Raw genomic sequence first — 21,946 nt, 5'->3', positions numbered from 1 at the left:
TTAGGCTTACGCGATTAACGTGTCGATTTCTTTGCTAGCGATAAAGACAATAAAACAAATAAATTATTGTTGCGCGGTGTATCTATTATTAGAGGATGATATTAATTGCGCGTACGCACCTGGGCGTGCAGGTGACTGTTTCAATTTGGGGTCAGGCACGGTTTTGACACCACGCAACATTCTAAAGAATTGTGGGAATTGACACCGCGCCTAGATAAGCTGATTGTGTTTGTTTTAAGTGTTTTAAACGTTTGTTTATTACGAATTTGTAATTGAAATTAAATGTTAAAAGTACCTATTTTTGAAAAGTAGGTACAATTGTCACATATAGATATCATTGATATAATTTGAGGCTGTTTATTTTATAAGTATGTTCTTATAATATGGTTGTATAGCCAGTTGGTGGGTATCTAAGTTCAGAAAAAACTATCTTGACGGATAATAAATCTTTACTTATATGCCTGCAGATTTCCTAACCTTATAATTACAATATTTATAATTCAGTTTCAGCATCGCTTTCAGCAAATACCTTGTTAGTTTATAACTATAATCCTGAACTTTTAGACTCAGGTCAATCTAAATATATTATTTTACTGATAGAAAGCTGTTTGCCCTGAAAGTAACTGCATATAAATGAATTCTAAAGGAAATGGAAAGGATTCGAAAGGTTTACTCTGTAAAGGTCCAGTAAGAATAAAGGCGAAATAAAACTCAATTAACACTTTCCCGTTTATTTAGAATATTCAATAATATTTATCACATGTCGGTAAGAGTTGACAATAAGCACGCCAAGCATTCTTGTATCTTACCACGAACGTCGGTACAGACCTACTGTGCCACACCAACACCACGAAAATATATCGAATAACAAAGGAAAAACAATTATACAGTTACCTTAATAACTTTATCGAATTAATCATAAGTCAAATTGTTTACAATTTTCACAAAGTATGCAGTTGAAAGCTCTGTTTTTTTATTCACTTGGTATATAAACTCCCTGTAACTTCAATCACTGAAAAAATTATGAGTTCAATTTTACAAGTTGCCATATCAAAAATGTTGGAAACTATCGCACGTTGATCTATGGTATGGAACACTCAGCTTGTAACGTTAGCCGTCCTCAGATTAACAAAATTATAGCTCGTCGCTTAATTTTTATTACATTTTTGTATGAAAATGATTTTACTTGTTGCCATTCAGTAATGGAGCAAGTTATAAATGAAATGGTATCCTCGATGAAACGACGAATATTCAATTATATTTTACAGTTATTTACCATCAATGGAGCCTTTTACACACTTATAATGAGTCGTAAAATTGTCATAATAATCAGGTTTTAGCAAAGATTATCAGAATAACATTTACAAACAGGATGAATACATTGTATTAATGTTTTGAATGCGTACAATTGCACCTGTGTCGGATGCTCGTAAAAATGTAGTAACCTAGAGTAAGTAATTAAAGAATACCACTTTGTGATGGACAAAAGCGTATCGGTAATGGCGGCCTGTCAAATTCACCTTGTTGGTGCCTCGTCCGTTACTTTATAAAAATATATTCCAATACATAATGTAAACTATAGCTGTATTATTCAATAATTTACGGAACATTTTATCCTACGTTGGAGTGCGGCTAAGGTGCACATTTGCGTAATAATTTGTAATGCTATACTTATTTCCAACATTATATTGATAGATACATGTAATAAATTGATGGGTAAATTTAAACTTTGATTAACCTAGTGAATAACATTTGGGTAAATAAATGCGCTTACTATGCTTGTAGTAAACAATTTAGAGAGATAGGAGAAAGGTACATTGTTAACATAATGTCTTGTAAGGGTTTCAAAAACTATCATTTACACACTCATTTTGAAAGACTGTAAGAAGTATATTTTTGAAAAGGAAATAATATCTGATCACCTAATTCGTGACATATTATTTACCGATGAAGATGAAAGTGACGAATTATTGTTATTTATATGAATAAAATCGGAACTTCGTAATGTAAATGATAGCATATGCCAAACCTTCAATACAGAAAAAAAATCTTAGATTTAAGCACAAAATAATACATAACTAACAATAATGGTAACTAAATCTAGCACAGCAAAAACTATATTAGGCATAATATAATTCATAATTACTTCTAAGACCTTGAAAACCGTTTATGATCGGATTCTAAAGGCTCAGAAGCCAACTATGCCCAATAACACATAATTATATAGTTATTAAACTACATAAAAAAGTAAGAAAGATACTTAATATCAAGAGGTACACAATAGTAGGAATAACACTCGAGATCTCAAGTTATAAACAATAGAATACATGAATTGAAACATTATAAATGAGCTATAAAACCACGACGAAGTAACTTATGATATTAATACCACCTTGATTTAATTTAGTGAACAATATAATACATACTTGAATAACTGATAACATTGGTGTCTTTCCAGTCAGTACCTATTAGATTTTACCCTTTATAAGCTTGAGTATTTTCAGTTATCCTCAATTTCACTAATTTCATCATAAGCTTAGAGTAGTAAAGAATATTTAGAAATACAACTCATAACTTTTACAACATTATCTGATAAAAATTTATAAATTATTTTGACATTTCGTGACGCCATTTTGTTTCTTATATAATGGCGTCATGATCGGAATTGCGCGCTGAATGAAGGAAAATTATCGCTTTATACACACTTTATTGTGTATACTTTACACATTTAATATGTTTGGAAAATACTCAGGCATATAACGGTACGAGTAAATAACTAATTAACATTTTATTAATTTAAGAAGTATGAATATGTTTATGTATCACCGACGTATTGCTTAGAGCTTAGCGAGATTATTTGGTTAAGGCAAGAAAGATCCATAGTTAATCTATTTGCTGATTGGTGAAACTATTCCAGGAAAATTGTAATTATTAGCAATATTTTGGGCCCTAATAAACGTGTATTTTTTACCAGATCGGTTTTATGATTCAAGTTTTATAAAAGCGTGTTTTTTTTTAAAGTCTTGACCATTTTCAAATGCGAAAATAATGCTAATAATTAGTATTTTACCAGTTAAACGTAGTTGTTGTTACAGAATAAATTACCAGTCAGCTAATAATACCTTCGGGAATACAAATGTCATTAAATTACTACCTAACATAACAGTTATTTAAAATGTCAGTAATGTCATGTTTCAGTATGAATTATATCTCGAATATAAATAAGTACCATTTTATAATAGTAAAGTTTATAATTTTAGTACACAGGTTTTAAATATTATCTAAGAAATTCAAACCCTGTTTAAAGTTATTCATACAAGTAAGTAAATAGTTACAAAATTAAATATCATAACCAAGAATTAGCGTAGAAATACGAGTCTTGATAAAAAGTGAATAGATATTGAATATTAATGAAATATGAATACAGTGTTGTTAGGTAGTAAATTACAAAGGTATTGACGAGGTAATCACTGGTCGTTCGATTTGCATCCCGTTAGTTGCTTAGTATGTAAACTACATTCATTACAAGCCTCCGATAAGATCACGATGATCGACGGCATGTGCACTCTACATGCCTACCTGTATATATTGTGAGTATACTAGTAGTAGGTATATAAAAACTTATCATCTACGCCTTCGATGCGAGATAATGCGTTTTAAAGTAACATATAATTGCATTGTTTTAGTTATATAACTGTTTATATAATACCAACTTATTTGTTTATTTCACAATTAATTACATAATTTGCATTGCTTTTGTAATTTCAACAGATCGTATACAAATAATTTCAAGTATTATTCTATATTAAATTCAACTAATAACGCAATTTAGCCTCTAACTCACTTCGAAGGCATAGACATTATATTCATAGATAACAATGAGCACTATTATGAAAAAATATTTTTCTAATCTGCGAATAAATTGTAAAATATATATTTAAGGTGGGCTAATATGTATAGTTAAAGCGGACATGTATTGAATATACAGTAATTCCGATATACACATTTATATATAAATAATGGGAACTGTGACAGAGTTAATTTATTAACGAGAGAACCAGTATATACAAATATATTGCGCTAACATCTGTTGTGGAGTATGCAGTCTAAACAATTGGGTCGCGGTGTGCCTAATTGTATGCTAATGACTGCTTAATCTCGACTTTTTCTGATGAATATTCCGCTTTAGGAGGCCTTCACTTTCTATGAATGAATTATACCTTAGAAGTCAGCCTATAAAAATTAACAGCTTGCATAATAATAGTAAACACTGGGTAAATTTATAAATCAACTGAATTGCCTGTTTAGCTGGATTTAAATAGACTCTAATAACTTCATTTTAATTGGTACTTAATTCACTGGCACTAAAGTGAATTCAGGCATTACTGAGCGACGTCGATCATTTCAAGCAGTCTTGCAATAGTTGCGACACGGCTCGAACTCCCGCGACCCTGAACATTTCAACTAACTTTGCTGTCACGAAAATTATACGACATCACCGATTATAGGATTTAGGAATATCATTTACAGTGCGAAGATAGATCGTGTACAACTTAATTTGAAGTAGTTTTTAAGTACTCAGATTTGTATATTTATCGACATTTTAGATAAAGTGTTCGAAATTGTGTCCGTAACATTACCTCGCTTCTAGCAGACTAACGTAATTTTAATTATATAGTTCAGTGAGATGATACATAGTCTAAAACTTCTGTAATAAACATTCGAGAGCGATTCGATACACAAAGCGTTTTCACTCTTAATAATAGTTTAAACGTCACAATACTTATGTGAAATGACAATGAATATTTGTAGTGTATTTACAAAGACACGCGCATATCCAATCGCTGTTTTACAATCTCACTTTAGACCCAAATTCACCGACATTATAAACATTTTTTTTTTTTAAGTTAACTGTTGTTTTAGAGAAACTGACGTTTATGTTGTCGATGAATTTGGGCCTTAATAGAACAATGTGTACGAATAAGTGTTAGGACATTGTCGTAATATCTATCTTACGCACTGGTGTTGTTAGTGACCACCTTTACTAAATAGATAGTTCGCAGTTATAATAAGCCTAATATTAAAATATTGTGTACTTATTTGTGCACTAAAGATGTGAGCCTCCTCATACCCGTTTTAGTAGTGCCTTTGGTTTTCTTAGTCTGCTCTTTGACACCCCTGGAAAAATTAATAAAAGTTAGCACTTTGATACTGAAGAAACAAATTCATATGATACCTAATGTAGTACTTATAACTACTTTCTATTATTTTACGAATGATGACACTATAGCTACCGAAATGTATTGCATTACATACAAGGTAACTGTATTCTACTTTCTATTCTAAGTAAATATTTATTTCTCTTTTTCATATTACATCAACTTCTTCCTCTTCTGCCTTATTTTCAGGAATTTCATTCTTTTCGGGACTTGAATCGCACAGATTAAATTTATCGTATCTATATTTAATAAAAACACATTAAAATTAAATAAGGTAAAAATCTAAGATCGCCTAAATTATAATAAAATAAGACGAAAACCTTGCTATTGGACCGTGACATTTTGCCTTTTTGGTGCAATATTATTTGTGCAGCCTGATGTCATCAGTTGCACTACTTTTACTTTTTATTTGTCATCATAAAGAGCTTGATAGCTGCTCGCTTCATTGATATTGCGTAGGTGCCTCCAATTTGTCGAAAGTAGAACATGTGTAAAGTTTTTAATATCTTGAGAGAATGTCATCTTAGAATGTGCAATATACATTGAACGGTAATAAATCGAACTTCCTTTCGCTTGCAGATCAAATAGATTATTAAGAAGATCCGGTTTCTTAAGTCAAGTACGATCGGTTGTTTAACTTCCTAGTTAAGCAACGAAGGAAAAAATAGGAATGAATCGTAGAATCACCAAATAAATTTATCATCAGCAAGGGTAGCATGCATTCAACGCTCATTTCTGTTCGTCTAAACGTATTACATAATCAATTTAACAAATAGGAGACCTAACTCGTTTTTTTTCTCCACAAATCTTTTTAACTTTCAACAAAAAAGCCACAAAAACATTTCCATTACGAAGTTTGTCCTGTTGGCACGGGAGAAACTTACTATCTATCCGTCTAAGATACCTTATACTTCTCTAAAGTGAATAAAGTACTTACAAATAGCGCGTGAGATCTTCAATATCGACGAGCATGGAGTCTTGTCCCATGTGGAGCTCGTCGCGCGCCATCAGCATCTTCACCAGCGTATCATTCAGCGACTCAATCTGAGAGTGCAGCTCGTTCACTATCACCTGCAATCAACATACCACAGTATATGAAATCAATCAGAGACCATGACTTTTCTTATTCAATAACTTGCCCCTTGCGTCTACAGTAGGTACCTAGGTACTGAGCCAGCATATAGATGACGTTTTCTTATTTATATTTTATGTGCGAAAGTTTCATTGAGATATAGGGTAAGAGGGACAGGAGGACTTTTTATCCGGTAGCGGGAAGAAGTTTTATTTGACGCAGGGAAAGAAAAAAACAATGAGTTTTATAAATTATGTTAGATGTGTGTATTTTAAACAAAACAACATGTCGCAAATATAACCGAATTATTATTACGAAAAGTGTTATCAATATATTCGAAACTAAATATGTATAGCATTGAATACCTACTAGTGCAGGTAAACATCCTCCTAGAGGTTGTTTGGAAGTGATTAAAATACGATAACACCACTTTGTTGTTAATTAATATTATAAATAATAATATCCTTAATTTATCGTGTCGTGCATTCGTTCCAGGTTTGTTTTTACCTTAACATGCAAGAAACTATTTAATATAATGTTTTAAAAGTATTATTACAATGTACTGATGGAAAGTTAATGCATTCATCTTTATGACCATAAAGACTAGCAGCGGTGTCAAAATTAATTATATGCTGTTAAAAACAAATTAAAGATAATATTGAACCTTGAGGCCCGTTTATTAAAGTTGAAAATAAAAGTTTGCTATTATCTCATGTCAATTACTTATGGTAATTAAGCAAAACACCCGACGCACATTATTCGCCGTTTACTTACATAAAAATAAGAAAGCAAAGGTGTCTATCTCTTTACACATGAAGCAAGCATGAAGAAGATACTTTTTGTTTTTGGTAAATGTCAACAGGTCATACCGTGACTACCACAGCCTACATAAGAGAAAATTGGGCACACTCTAAACAGACAGATTTTCGTCTCTAGAAACTGGTACAACCATGACATTTGAACCCAAAAATTACGATCAACATTTCGACATGATACTATGTAATTTAATGCAAAACGACAAAAACACCTAACAAAATCTTAGCACAATAGTCATTGTGGCGGTATAAGTCCATTGTATTAATGGTCTTTGTGCATGAGTCAGCACGCGCCGAAGCCGATCTTGATCTCCAAGGCCGCGCCGAAACGTCGTAAAAACCAGCAATCATATCATATTGCACGTTTATTTAGTTTTCAACAATCTAGACCTGTTCTAAACTGATTTTTAGAACGACATACTAGGATTGCGTGCGAGCGCAAAGTTACCTACACACATTAATCATTTGAACACAATAAGGCAATGTACCGAACAAAAACCGAGTGGGAGGCTATTGGTATTCATAAACAACTGAAGTTTCATAACTTGGTGATGACATGAGCGTGGGATAACTTAAGCATTATGTACCTACATATCTATTCTAAATAACTTAAGAGCAAACAAGTCATAATATTTTCTAGATATTTATAAAACTACCTCAAGGTTTGTGCATTAGTTAAATTAGTAAATCAAAGAAACAGACAACTTAATTTTCCTGCAATTTTGGCTGCATACCAAAATTTCCTGTTACACCTAACAAGGAAATAAAATATTGAGTTATAAATTCTGTTTTTGACTGAAATCTTTGCCAAGTTAGTTAAAAAACTTTCTTATTTTTGTATGTCCATGGATGTGTTGCTGTTTTTCAGAATACTTAAGTGCAAAATGCATATCAGCAAACGTGGCATATATCTTAGCTCGCTAGGCGATAGAAAAACCACTCATAAGTCCCAGGTTACAACCGAAGCGTCCGTTTTCTTATACTTAACTACTGTCTACTACGAAAATAATAGTAAAAAAACAGTAAGCAATTGTCATGTTGATAGTGAACGTGGGCCTAAATGAAAGGTATAAATTAAGCAGAAGAAAGTAGAAATATTGTCGTGTAATATTGGACAAGGCAAATAAAATATCTGCTTGGTGGCATCTCTCTGCCATAGGAAATAGACTGTATCTAGCAATGGTCTAAGTTGCAATAGATAAAACAAACCTGCAACTGTGCGATGTTCATGTCAGTGAGTAGCTGTCGGGAGACGCGGCGTCGGTCGGGCGCGAGCGGCGCGTTCGCCTTCTGCATGCTGCGCCGGAGCATCTCCGTCACCGGGGATACGGCCCTACTGCGACGTTCGCGCTGCAATACGATACATCATCATGAATGAATTATCATGGATAATCCAATATTTGCTAACTGCATTAATAAGTATATTGATGAAAGAAAATATATAAAAATTGTGAAAAAATACTTTTCTTTTAGACAGCTTTATTGTCAATGCATGCAAAGAAGTCTTAAAATAATAATTTTTTGACTGTTGAAGGGCTGATTAAAAATTATGATAAAATTCCAGACAGTTATTTAAAAACTCCTTATATTTTGGCAGTCAACAGCCCTACACTAATACAACTAAATGTACATGAATAATAACAATAAAGAGATATAGTTGTATACCTCCATCTGTATACGAGCCATCTCTTTGGCTTGCGCCAGTGCAATCCTGGCCTCAGTCTGTAAAGTTGCTTGCAGGACATAGAAATCAGACTCTTTTATTTCAATGTGCCCCAGAGAATGTGATGATCTGGACTTAGTCTTTAATGAAAGGGATGTAGGGCGAAGTTTTGCACCTGCAAACAAAATAACTTATATTGCAAATAGAAAGTACCAACGTTTTGGGGTTAAAGTTAAATTACATGCACACTACCAAAGAAAGAATTTGTTAAAATCATTATTGAAAGTAATGACTAGCATCAAACATCAATTTGATATCTTAGAAACTTAATGCACTTTTGTCATTTTTCTTCTTACCACTTTCATTTTTACAATCACAATAGAATGCAAAGCCAAGAAGTAGAAAGTTAAATGTTTAATGACAAGCCTCCTATAATGGTGTTAAATCAATTATCGGCACACAGCGTGACCCGAACGTAAAACAATAGACAGGACGTACTCACCACTCTGCACAGTGCTTATTTTGTCATGTTTTGTGATGTTTACTGATAACGGTCTTGTTTGGTACGGATGGTTGTAGCTGGACTTGCTAAAAATACTTGACCGTGACAAACTTTTTGTATTATTGTAATTCTTTTCTATATCTGATGCTTGAGATTCATTGTCAGACGCTGTCTCATTCATGAAACATATTTGTAGATTCATCCCTGTACCAGACACCACAAGAGTATGAGCACAACACATAATGATTGCGAAAGACAGAAAGCATTTCATTTACAATAAGCAAAGCCAGCAGTATGCCTAAATTCATCAAAGATTTTTTTTACATCGTTTCAACCTTGTTATTTATTAGGCAACTAGCTGGAAATTTTCTAAACGCCAATTGTAAATGAAATACAACCCAAAGTACCCATTAAAAGTAAAATGAACTAGAGATAGTTCTAAAAAAGATTGTGTTTATAGAGCATTTTATGTGAACCAACATGTTAATTAGCACCATATAACCCAATAGCATATAATAAAACATAAAAAGAAAATATATTATATTTTGTTATTACTGATAAATGATAATGAAATTTTTCTAATACTTCAAAAGTTTATCTCTATGTAATCAAGATAATTAATTATTAATTAGTGTTCACGAAACAGTACAAACTATTTGACTAATTGTTTACATTGTTATCTATGTTATTTATATTTACAATATACTTCTGATACCACACCGAACCCAAATGTATTTATGTACAAAATGCTTACCACTTTGAAGTCGTGAATGCAGGCTAGGTTTCTTCCCTGGCCTGTCGGTGTGGCCCATACTGTAGTACTCATCAGCTTCTGCCCCCATAGCCAGTCGCCTCCTGATCTCTTCCCTATCATTGCGTTTCTGAAATAGAAAAGAGTTTCAACAACAAAGGACTTATAGACCATGTGGTATTTATCAACAATGCCATTTTATTTGTAATTTTCCCATTCATGTAGAGAATTCCTATTTTATGTATGAATGAATACTCCTAAAGCAAGGCACCACTAATATAGTAAAACTATCGAAAAAGTTGAATAGCTGTTGTCTGCATCCCAAAGAAAGATTGCAAAGGGTATTTTGCTCGGGCAAACCGAACAAGCAACTTCTGATCAGGGTTTGAAAATATACTACTATGGTTCTCCATATTTCGGAGGGCCTTACATTTTTATCAAAAGGTGCATTCTCAGTAACAGTCACAATTCTTGTAAACTTCTCTAAAATGTTAGGGTTATTGTCGGCAATACTAGGCCACTCAATCTCTGTCAGGGCACACTCTGCTGTGCCAATAGCTCTTGGACTCAAAACAGTATCATCACAATTTTCTACATTAATATTTTCACTATCAGTTTTAATAAACAACTTTGACTTGAATAGATGTAAACTTCGTTTAAATCCAGATTTTTCTATCGTATCTGATTTCACACTTTCGTGAATTTCTTCAGGCGTCTTGCTAAATTTTCTTCGAATGTTAGTTACTAAGTTTTCAAACATATTAAATACTAATCAGTCTTCTTTATTTTGGCAAAAATATGGCACGGATGGCTTTGTACAATAACTGTAAATCGAAGTAAACAAAAAATGGAAGTCCTGTCATTCCTGTCACTTTGACATTTAGGACAAGGTCAAGAAATGTTCCGTTTATTCTACATCCTGATTTTTTAAGCCACACAAAAACTGCAAAAAATAATTTTAAAAAAGTAAAAAACTTACGAGGCAACAGATGTTGTCAACAGATTCATGGTTATCATACGTAATTGTGTACAAATCCAAAAGAAACCTGGTATCTTTTTTATAATGTCTTTGTTCCGAGTTAACAAAATAAGGCATTGACGCCATCACTTCACTGAATTAACAATGAATTTAAAACAGTAATTAAATATTGCACTTAGCACCACTTGCCACTTGAATCAACTGGTATCTAGCAAAGACTGACAGCCTGCTGCGCCGCTGAATCACCTTAGAAAGCTGTACGTACTACCTATTGATAATTAACTGTTACACATGGCTGCGGCAGACGTGGATCAAACGCGAATGTGCGGTTACCGTTAACTTAACACCGCGAATTTTAAATGATGTTAAAGTTTCATTGTATTTATTGTTCCCACGAAGTACGAACGAATCATTACTTTTTGAAGACAACGCTATATTATGATACGGTTAGCTAATGCGTTCTTTAGGACGCTTATGTAATTGTTTCTAGTGAGTATTATATTATTTTGAGTAGGTACCTATGTAGTGATTTTATTGCTAATTTCGTTCCATTGGTTAACTAATGATTAAAACCCGTGAAAAATGTTAACACCTCGGCAGGTACACTTGGATTGATTTCGTTCAATGTTGGGATAGGACAAGTTAGGAACACGAAGGAATGCTTTTAAGAAAGCAGTGTAGTACCTAGCTATGTTTGTAAGCACATAGAATAGTAGAGACCGACTCTGTTGAATTTATTTAAGGTAAAATATCTCCTTTAGTAAAACTCACCCGTCTCTCAGCTTCTTTTGCTGCTTTTAAATGATTTTCAATTGCATCCAAATCCAATTTGGGAAGGGCTGTTTCTATGTTGTACACGTCAAAACTCCCTGTAAAATACATAAAAAAGAACATTAAAATATACATAGATAACGGTCAGAGGAAAGTCATGTGTGCATGGGTTTGTGACATAAACTTCACAAAAACCGAACACTAATTTCTATAATATGAAAAATTATAAGCACACATAATAAGTCCTTCAGAAAATGATTGAAAGACTAACTTGGAACAGCCTACGTAAGTTAGTATACAACTTACTATAAAACTTATTATAAGGGCCTGTGTATAGACGATGGACGAGAATCACGCGTTCCTAACTAGTTTATTTCAGCTCTCCATTATTTTTGGGTAGGCATTGAGGTACAAAAACGGCATTATTATATATTAGGACATTCTTGCCGGAGCCATAACAAGTAGGTAGGTAAATACGTAGGTACAGTTATTATTTTGTATAAAAATAACGCTTCAGTGCAAGTATTAAACATAAAAAAATGTGCGTAGTAGGTAGATTAAGTTTACAAAACATAAAAAATGCTGACTTACCCAAATCTAGATCTTTCGAGCAATCATTTTTACGGACGGAAGTTTTACTTTGAGCAGTGCGGTAAGAGTTTTTACTTGAAGTAATTTCTTTTTGTTTGTCTCTGGCCGCCTTGGGTTCACTGGAGTATGAATGCATTTTAGATTAGGAACACTAATACATAAGTAAACAAATGGTTCTACCACGCCTTATTCGCAAGAATTCTATCAATTCAATGCGGGCCAACTAAATTAAATTGGTACAAGGAATTCCAACGCACGTCGTGTGTACTTCCCTTCTTAATTTATCGGAGTTATACGTGCTGCGTCAAATCTATTTTAAACGTTAACCTGAGCGTGGCACCAAGCAATGAATAATTTGCATTTGTGTAAAGATTTGCAACTTCTAAAACTTACTTGCTTAAATAACTTAACGAATTGAAATAAGTGCATCTTATTGGTGAAAGTTAGAAGTTACCTAATCCTAGTCGAATCAAGAAAAAATAATGAAAATTATTCAATAAAAAAGTAACAAACACTTACATTGGAGATCGTATAGGATTACTTCTAATACTGAAATTATTATCAATGTGCTTGGTTTTACTAATCTCTGGCTTATCTTGAGTGTGAACACTATTTAGTAAACTATAATCTTTCGAATGGTGTCCTATCTCATTAGAATTTCCATCTATGATAACAGTTTCCTTTTTGCTTTCCGCCCATAGTCTATCGCGTTCACGCATTTCATCTAGTTTTGGAATTATCTTTCTAAGCTCGGTGCTAAGCTGCTTGATTGTATTCTCAACATTAAGGCTCAACTTCTCCGTGTCGTAGTCATTAATATTTATTTCATCCTTTCCATCCGACAGAAAAGCGTCTGCGATCTTACCATTGGTGTTATTTTCTATTAATAAAAACGTAGGCCTGTTTAGACTCATTTCTGTTCTAGTATTTTTTTCATTTTCTTTATTTATTTCATTAATTTCTTTGTCTATCTTTTGCTGCTCGGATAAACTAACTTTCAGATTATCTTCAATGTCATCACACTGCGTTTCAACTAATTTCTTTATGACGTGATTGACGACGTCGCTTATATTATTGATAGTATTTTCAATGGGTTTCGCAAATGTGTCCTTTATATCTTTTCGTAATTCCTCTAAGTCATCTTGAATATTGATATTGTAGTTAAGTAAATGCTTTATTTCATCCTCAATTTCTTTATTAAAGTCACCAATAATGTCTTTTGTATGAAAGTTATTCTCTATATCTGCATCCGTACAATTCAAATCGTAATTTAATTGCTCATCATTGTTATTATTATTCTTGGATACATTTTTTAAAAGGTCCGGCATATCATTTTGTTTTTGACTATCTACACAATTTTGTTGTGAAAAAGATTTAGTTTGTGGTGACAATAATGTGGTTTTTATGAGATCTGATTTTATGTTGTTGTTGTTGTTGATATTTTTATAATCCGTGGTTACATTTTGATTGGGTTCTGGTTCGTACGCCAGGTCCGTAATTTCTATGTCCACGTCATCGTCAGTCATTTCATTTTCTGAATGGTAAAAATTTTCAATATTTGAAGAATAATCCTGAAAGAAGAAAACCTTATAATTAACACTAACATGAAGACAACTTAAAGCAAAGTATGTCAACAAGATATAATCTGAAGGAGTACAGTACACAATAATGTGGAACTCGGTAAAGCCCACACAAATGTACGTATAAATAAGTAGTCACGGTTCCCGGCCCAGTATTCAGTAACAACTGGGGCTTCCTTTGTGTCGCTGTAACGAGCAAAGTTTAAACACTTCCAAGGATTCTTTTTGTAAACGAAACTTTACCTGTAATGTGTGTGCTAAGTGTTGGAAGCCAGGATAATTTGGATTCACGATTCCCCTTGGCACAGGATGGATGCCGTTCTCAGACATCTCATCAGTGTCAGAATGCTCAAACACTCTTTCCTCGTCAATTGGCGAATTTTCTGCATATACATTAGTATTACCTGAAAAATTTGAGAATAATCCAAACTGAACTTTATTTGATGGTTGAAATGAAGTAGCAACTGGGTGCGCTACACTTACTTATGAAACTTTCGCAAGGAGCTCGGACGGATTTTGTGGTTTCCTCCAGATTGTCCGTGTCGACGGTATTGCACGTCTGCACGGTATTAGTTTGCCTGTTATTAATCCGATATTGCCGGTTGCATACCAGCTCCGAACTCAAGACCGAGGCTTCGTTGTCTGCGCCGGTATCCGTGCCCGTTGAGTAATTCTCAAACGTCTCTGAATTCCTTTGTGAGTTATAAACTGTGTTACAATTCGTAACTTGTGAGTAATCTGTAGTATTCTCTCGTAAATTGGATTCTGTACTGTTCGCAGATAACCAAGTTCTGCTATCGGAATTTCTCTGAGACGATACGTCCTGCCGGTTGTATACAGCAATGTTACCATTGTCTGTCGCTTTGATCCTCATGGTTACCTGAAAAGATAAATACATTGTCTTATCTTGATTTCAATTTGTATACTTAAATAAAATTAATGCATCCACAATAAAATTAGAGAATTTGATTACGTGTCTAATGTTTTATTTAGGAAGGCCTCACTAATAAAACACTGGCGTAAACTCATGAATATGCAATTGTTTTTACCGAAGGTTCACTACAATTCAAATTATGTACCTTGTGTTTTTAATACAGACGTAAAACAGAGAGCTAAATATGCCACAATAATAATGGTTATTAGGTACAACTAGACAGATATTTGCCTAGGTAGTAAAAGGTACAATTCCGAATAAATAAACCATTAACTAGTGTACATTGAACACCTGGCGAAAATTGCCTCTATTTGCTTTGACAAGATATTATGAGAAAATGTCAGGGAAAGGTTAGGTAAATAGTTTTTCGGAAAAATTCGATCTAACCGTGTAATCTAGCTAAAACCGTTAAAGCTATAATATAATCATTGAATTTTATATCCTAAATCTATGTCGGGTGATATTGCGGATCAGTACCGGATATTGAGAGCGAGTTTTCCCGCCGTTCCGGTAAGGCTGAGGCGCACGGGGCGGGCGGGGGCTGAACACCGCGTGTCTCTCGACCCCAACCCCGCACGCACCCACTTCATAAACCGGCCGACCTCACCCATATTTACTAAAGATAACATAACATTACGAAAAAACCACAAAGCATAGCTTTCTTACATTTTCCACGCGTTTTTAAATAAGAAGAAAACTTTGCAAGCCTTTCCCTCGACCCGAAATGAAAAAACTACAAAAAAAATTCATGGATATGCTAATGCTCCAATATTAAAGGAATATATTGAATAAGTTACACAAGCAATTCTATATTGGTATGTACATATTTCACGGTAGTAGAGCTTTCCCTCTAATCTCCAGATCAAGTGAAATATATTTCACAGCAATATACACTTTGTCAGGCTTTGGCCACTTTTTTGGTTAGTTAAGTAGGTAAAATCCATAGGATATTTGGTAACGCATTGGTAGGTAACTAATGGTTTGGCAGCAATATCATCTACTCTATACACATAGCTATATATCTTTGTATTTCAAGGTAATGGCAACAAAAAGCACCTAGTTTATTCGACGATGGCGGAATCGTGGCACTGTCTGGAAATTCTAGGTAGTAAGTACGATTACTGGAGTTGGACCGATTGCCAACTGTCTGCTCGTATAGCAATAACAACGTCGTTTATTTGTCTAGCTTTGTTTTTTTCTGTCAAAAAAGTTTCAGTGTTTAATTCTACTGTAACTTTAACTAACCTTTCTTTGGTTTCGATTACAATATAATAAACATTTTATTTCGGATTTAGATCATTACTTAATTCATATTGTTAGTAGACACAACGTTAACTTCAAAAGCACACTATAGAGATGCTATCTTATAATGAACTACTAAGTACCTATCCATTCATCTACAACCACGTCTACAACTCAATCAAGCTGGATTACTAGCCCGCGCTACCTATAGATAGTGCTCTCATGCGTCTTAAGTGCGCTGTCAATTAGGTCAGTATCAGTATAGAATCGAGTGACCTTATTTACCTCCATGACATATTAGGGGTTAAAGTATGAAATTGCCGTTTTATTCTAGTAGGTTTTTGAATTGCCATAGAGTCTTCATGGTTTGAGGTTTTCGAATTTAACTTTTTTCACGTGGTTTCTGTGATGTTTTTCTTTTAAAAAATGTGAAACATTTGATTATCGATGTTCAATTGTTTTTGTTATTCAACTTAAACAAGAAAGATGGATACTGCGAAAATTTGAGTAATTTTTGAATATGAGTTCCGACGCGGGATTGAACGGCAGAAACAGCCCGCAATATCAATGCTGCATTTGAAGAGGTGTCTGCTAAAGAACGCGCCGTGCGATTTTGGATTAAACGCTTTCGTGGTGGAAACTTCGACTTGAAGAACGAGCCATGAGAAAGACCGCCTGACAGGTGATTAACGAGAAATTAAGAGAGACGGTGAACGCCGATCCTAGTCAAACTACCCAGATACCCAGCCGAACACCGAATAATGTTGAAAAATTAGCAGTAAAACAGCCACGACTCATGAATCGACCTTCACCGCTATTGCTCCATGACAACGCGAGGCCTCATACAGCAAAATAAACCGTTTTAACTCTTCAGGAACTGCAGTTGGAAACTATTCGTCTTCCTCCATATTCGCCAGACCTTGCTCTAACGGACGACCATTTTTTTTTGTGATTTGGACAATTATCTACGTCACAAGAAGTTTCTTCCCAGGAGGCAGAACAAAATTCTTTCACACTGTTTGTGCAGTCTAGATCCTCAGAGTTCTATCGTAAAGGCATAAATGACCTTCTTATTAGATGACCGCAATGTATAGATAATAATGGCAACTATTTTGATTAAATAAGTTTGTTAAAAATTAAAAAAAAATACAATTTAGGTTTTCAGTACAAATCGGCAATTTCATACTTTAACCCCTATTATTTAGTCCAACCATGAAAGTACTACTGACAGAAAGAAATGGTTACTTTTAGATACATAATGATCTGATATAACTTAGCAGATTTAACGTGATTTGCCGAAAATTCTCACGGCAGAAAATGTACAAGTGTAAAGTTATTTAATCTATCTATACAATCCATCATAGCGTGAAAAGTCGTTGAAAAGAACTACAAAGTAGCTACCACAAAGCGCTACAGTTATCCCGCAGCTCATTGGTCTTTACACAAAACTTTACATTTTATGTCTCTAGAGAGCGAACTCCTTAGATAAGTGAGAGGTTTAATTAAATTTAAGTCCGCCACCAACCGCAGTATCTAATAGCACTTAAGAATTCCAGTCAAATATAAACACGATCATTTTTCTTAACGGTCTCATAATCTTACGTTTTTATGGCCTGATGTGGAATTGGATTGGATTTTAAGATTAGAATTAGGTATAAGCTGCCTACTTACGATATTGTACGTTTATGGTACTTGCCTATTGTTATACTTTTGTGATCCTAGATCTAATTAGATTTGAAAAAAAAATGTTATTGGAGTAAACTTCGTAAATAATTTTCTAAGAATGTATAAGAGCCTAACTGTAGCACGTAGTTCCAAAAACCATATTATATACGTATTAAAAGTTCTAAACATTTTGGCATCGACTAGGAATCTTAAATGTTACTGTAAGTAAATAATTCTAGAAGAAAACAATCCAATTATCGTTTCCCTACCCCGGAATCACGGCCAGTATTTATGGTTTAAAACACAAATAGGAACTAATGCAAAATATGTAGATGACTTAATACTATAAGTAGAAGAGCTCGTGGCTAAGTCAAAGCCGCGCGGATCGATCGATCATAAGGTTAAGCAACGCTTGGCGCGGTCGGTCCGTGGATGGGTGACCATCTTGTCATAACGAGTTCTTCCGTGTTTCGGATGGCACGATAAACTGTAGGTCCCGGCTGCCATTTAAACATCTTTGGTAGTCGTTACGGGTAGTCAGAAGCCAGAAAGTCTGACAACCAGTCTTACCAAGGGGTATTGGGTTGCCCAGGTAACTGGGTTGAGGAGGTCAGATAGGCAGTCGCTCCTTGTAAAACCCTGGTACTCAGCTGCATCCGGTTAGACTGGAAGCCGACCCCAACATAGTTGGGAAAAGGCTAGGCAGATGAGATGCAGATGATGACTTAATACTATAAGTACTAAAAAAATCTCATATTTAGTACCTCAAAGTTATAAAGTTTTGTAAGTATCTGCATTACTGCAGACAAAGCCGACTGGAATGCAAGAGCTTAGCAGACTGTTATAGAATACTGAGCTCAGGAGCGTATCAGCATGGCTGGATGCCAGCAAATTGATTTCCTGCCTACAAGCGGAAACTAATCTCATTACTGAGAAAACTTCAGGGCCCGCCAACTAATTGTTTACACTTCAAATTGCGTCGTGAAAAGATGAAATGAAGCATTTTTGTCGTTCAAATGAAGGCGAGAAGCCTTTTGTGTCCCGTAACAATCTCGTTAAGATGCCTAAATAAAGCAATTCAGCTTTATAATTGTTAATTTCTGAGCAGTAACGATCTTTGTTTAGGATAGTAGAACAGAAACGGCACGCTCGTGCGGCATCCTCCACTCAAATGCTTATTTACAATTAACTAAGTAGGGATAGGGACATTCACAAACATTTTGCATTTCACGGTAGCGTGTTCAAGCGCTTGTGTTCTTTTTGTATGTCTTTTGCACACAAAAGGTTTTATTTATTCAGCTTTTGCCCTTTTTGGATCTGCATGTCGATTCTATAAAATATCACAACTCACTTCGACATCACTCTCACTTCGACTTCGATCTAAAGGTAGAATTCCGTGGACGCGACAATAGTCAACCTATGAAAATGTATGGCACCGTTGTCGAGGCCCGTGACAGTCGCGCGCGGCCGACGAATTTCGTAAGCTGCTCGCGGCATTGTCAAAAATTTAATTCTGGTTTTACTAAAATTCTATAGATGTTATTAAGCGCTAGACCATGTTGAGAAGCGTACGGCCGCGAGCGGCTCACGAAATTCGACGTCCGCGCGCGACTGTCGCAGCCCTCGGCAGCGGTGCCATACATTTTCATAGGTTGACTTTTGTCGCGCGCGGCTGCGACAATCGTGACCCACGGAATTCTACCTTAAAGTTTCGTGATTGACATTGTCAAACTACACTAGCGCTACACTATCGAGCGTGTTGACAAGTTGAACTAAATCAAAGTCGAGATTTTGACAGATCTGTCAAAATCTGTCTATCTATAGGGAGGTAGGGAGAGATGGGCAGTTGGGAGACATGATCAAATCAGAATAAAGGGGGTCCTTTTATTCTGATTTCTGATCATAGTTTTGTTTTTTATTGGGTAGTTTACGTTACCGACTGGTAACGGTGTTCATCCATAGACTATCTGTCATTTCTGTGAGTTGTCAAGAACAAACACTCGTAAAAGTACTTAAATATTTTGTTGCGGTTTCGGATCGTTATAAAGAGAAAACTAATGAAAGGTATGTGTATTTTCTATTATTAATTATTGATTGTCAAAATCTCCAGTTACAATTATAGTAAGTCGATGAAATCCACACCTATTATACCTTTAGAAGAGAGTACTACAGCAATAGTTAATGGGCCCCACGTTTTTATTTTAGTCTAATAGGACCGGGACCACCTACGTAGGTTGACAGGTAAGTAACTATTTTTTATTTTCTAGTTTTCAGTGCACATAAGATAAAACCGTTTAACTTAAAAGTTTTTTTACCGATTTTTTTTTCATAAACTAAGTCAAAAGTGTCCAATGCTCCCTATGGTAGGGAGGCTTGGACATACCATGTAATGTATAATTTGTAAATGTTTGCTCTTCTTCGTCAGTGAAAATTTGTGAGGTTATAAATCTGCGCGAAAAATCCTTTATAGAATCTTGTTTCAGGTACCGTTGCCAACTTGATCTAGAGACTATTATATTTAAAATAGTGTTTAAATAAAGTTCTAAGTGTTTTAAAGTGATTAAGTGCCTACCTTTAACGATGGCTAGAATGTTTTTGCTTAAATCTTTATTAGAAGAAGCTCATGCTTTAGATAATTTAGAAAAGCGTCAACAATCTGCTAGAATTCGTAGTTTATCTTTATTAACTCGCGATGATGACTATGTGAGCATATATAGATTGTCAAAGGAGCTAATTGACCAACTGGAGTCTGATTAACTGCCCCTGATAAAGCCCACAAAACGTCGAGGCAAAGGACTTACAACTCGTGTAAAAGTAAGTATTGACACAGTTTATAGTTGAAAAATTGTAATCAAGCACACAATAATAAGAAAACACTTAGTTCTTAATAAGGAGTATTCCCTTTATGTGGTTTCCCCGCCAGCTGATATGTTTTCAAAAGACTCTGTACTTCAGTTATAATATTGGTATTCTCTTAAGCATAAAAATAACCAAATTGGTCTCAATTTTGTTTTCACTAAATCCAGATAAAGTAGGTATTACATTTTTTATTGATTTATTGTTTCACAGATACTATGTACTTTATCATTCTTGGCTAGTGGCAGTTACCAGAAGGTTATCAAAGAGGGCATCAGAACTTATTTATCGCAACCGTCTGCATCTCGTTGCATAAATGAAGTAGTGGAAGCTCTGAACAATCCGGTCGTAGTAAAAAAATATATAAGGTTTCCTCAAAATCAGCAAGAAAGGCAAATTGGCGCTGTCAGTATTTTTTTTCGTAGGGTAAGCATAGATTATATTCACAGCACGAATTTAGAGATTTCTGTTTATTTTATACTTAAAAGCCGCCTCAAATTCCTTACAATAACAAATTATAACTAAAACATCATATTTAGCTAAAATTCTGTGTCAAAACTGATAAAATTAAAAACTGATTAATCTCGGTTGACATTTTGTCGAGTGGGGAAGTCACTAGCACAGCATTGGTCGATGTCGAGCTCACTTCACTTCGCAAGTGATTAGGTGATGTTTACAGAATGCAAAATCAAGGTCGTTCTGAATCGAATGCGAAGTGAGAGTGAATAGCGAAGTGAAATGCGAGTTGTTGTTCGAATTTTATAGAATCGACGTGCAGGCAGGCCTTGGCCCTGTTGGGCCCCGCTGGGGTTGCTGACAGTATTCTACTTGTGTAGCCCTTTCATTTGATACCCATATTGAGGGGGCTGTGCCATTTTGTGCCGGCGGCCATATTGGATTTAATTAAAGGTGTATACAAAATTTCAGACCAATCGGTTGACAGGAAGAGGGTGAAATTTGAATTACTAAATTTGATCCAAGAATAAATAATAAAACAAACGGGGTGAGCTAAATAAAACCGTTTAAATATCTCGTAATGTTGAAACTGAGTGTAATTTTTAGGAAAGCTCTTTCATTATATCTAGCCGAATATAAGAAATGGCAATAAAAGTTGATAATGATCTGTAAAATCTGATTTTTTATGCAATAAATTGTGAAAAAGTGCCCATCCCTCCCCTACCTCCCCTAAAGTATGAAATGACATTACGAATCGAAGTGAAATGCGAGTTGTTGATCGAGTTTTATAGAATCGCAGTACTGAGTACATTATTTACTAGAATATAAAAAGATCAAACTGTCCAAATTT

The 21,946-nt window shown here is 34.6% G+C and overlaps 1 protein-coding gene across 3 annotated transcripts in view; it reads right to left on the bottom strand.

Annotated features, from left to right (window-relative positions):
- Positions 1 to 715: 715 nt before the first annotated feature.
- The window catches only part of LOC110371889 (schwannomin-interacting protein 1 homolog), a 56,549-nt gene continuing 35,318 nt past the window's right edge, over positions 716 to 21,946 (bottom strand). For 2 of the 3 annotated variants that reach the window (XM_021328321.3, XM_021328320.3), the window contains exons 2-12: positions 14,427 to 14,823; positions 14,187 to 14,347; positions 12,883 to 13,934; positions 12,364 to 12,482; positions 11,773 to 11,870; positions 10,026 to 10,152; positions 9,272 to 9,475; positions 8,772 to 8,944; positions 8,316 to 8,456; positions 6,157 to 6,290; positions 716 to 5,178 (exon numbers count right to left, since the gene is read on the bottom strand). In XM_021328321.3, coding sequence (XP_021183996.3) covers positions 5,097 to 5,178; positions 6,157 to 6,290; positions 8,316 to 8,456; positions 8,772 to 8,944; positions 9,272 to 9,475; positions 10,026 to 10,152; positions 11,773 to 11,870; positions 12,364 to 12,482; positions 12,883 to 13,934; positions 14,187 to 14,347; positions 14,427 to 14,817 — 2,682 coding nt within the window. In that variant the 5' untranslated portion in view covers positions 14,818 to 14,823 and the 3' untranslated portion in view covers positions 716 to 5,096. The remainder of the gene's footprint in view (positions 5,179 to 6,156; positions 6,291 to 8,315; positions 8,457 to 8,771; positions 8,945 to 9,271; positions 9,476 to 10,025; positions 10,153 to 11,772; positions 11,871 to 12,363; positions 12,483 to 12,882; positions 13,935 to 14,186; positions 14,348 to 14,426; positions 14,824 to 21,946) is intronic. The other variant, XM_021328322.3, reaches the window with a different exon arrangement.

This window comes from Helicoverpa armigera, chromosome 6 (assembly GCF_030705265.1).
Source record: "Helicoverpa armigera isolate CAAS_96S chromosome 6, ASM3070526v1, whole genome shotgun sequence".
Classification (NCBI taxonomy): Eukaryota; Metazoa; Arthropoda; class Insecta; order Lepidoptera; family Noctuidae; genus Helicoverpa; species Helicoverpa armigera.
Note: the sequence above shows the minus strand (reverse complement) of the source record. Positions and strands in the feature narration are given on the sequence as shown.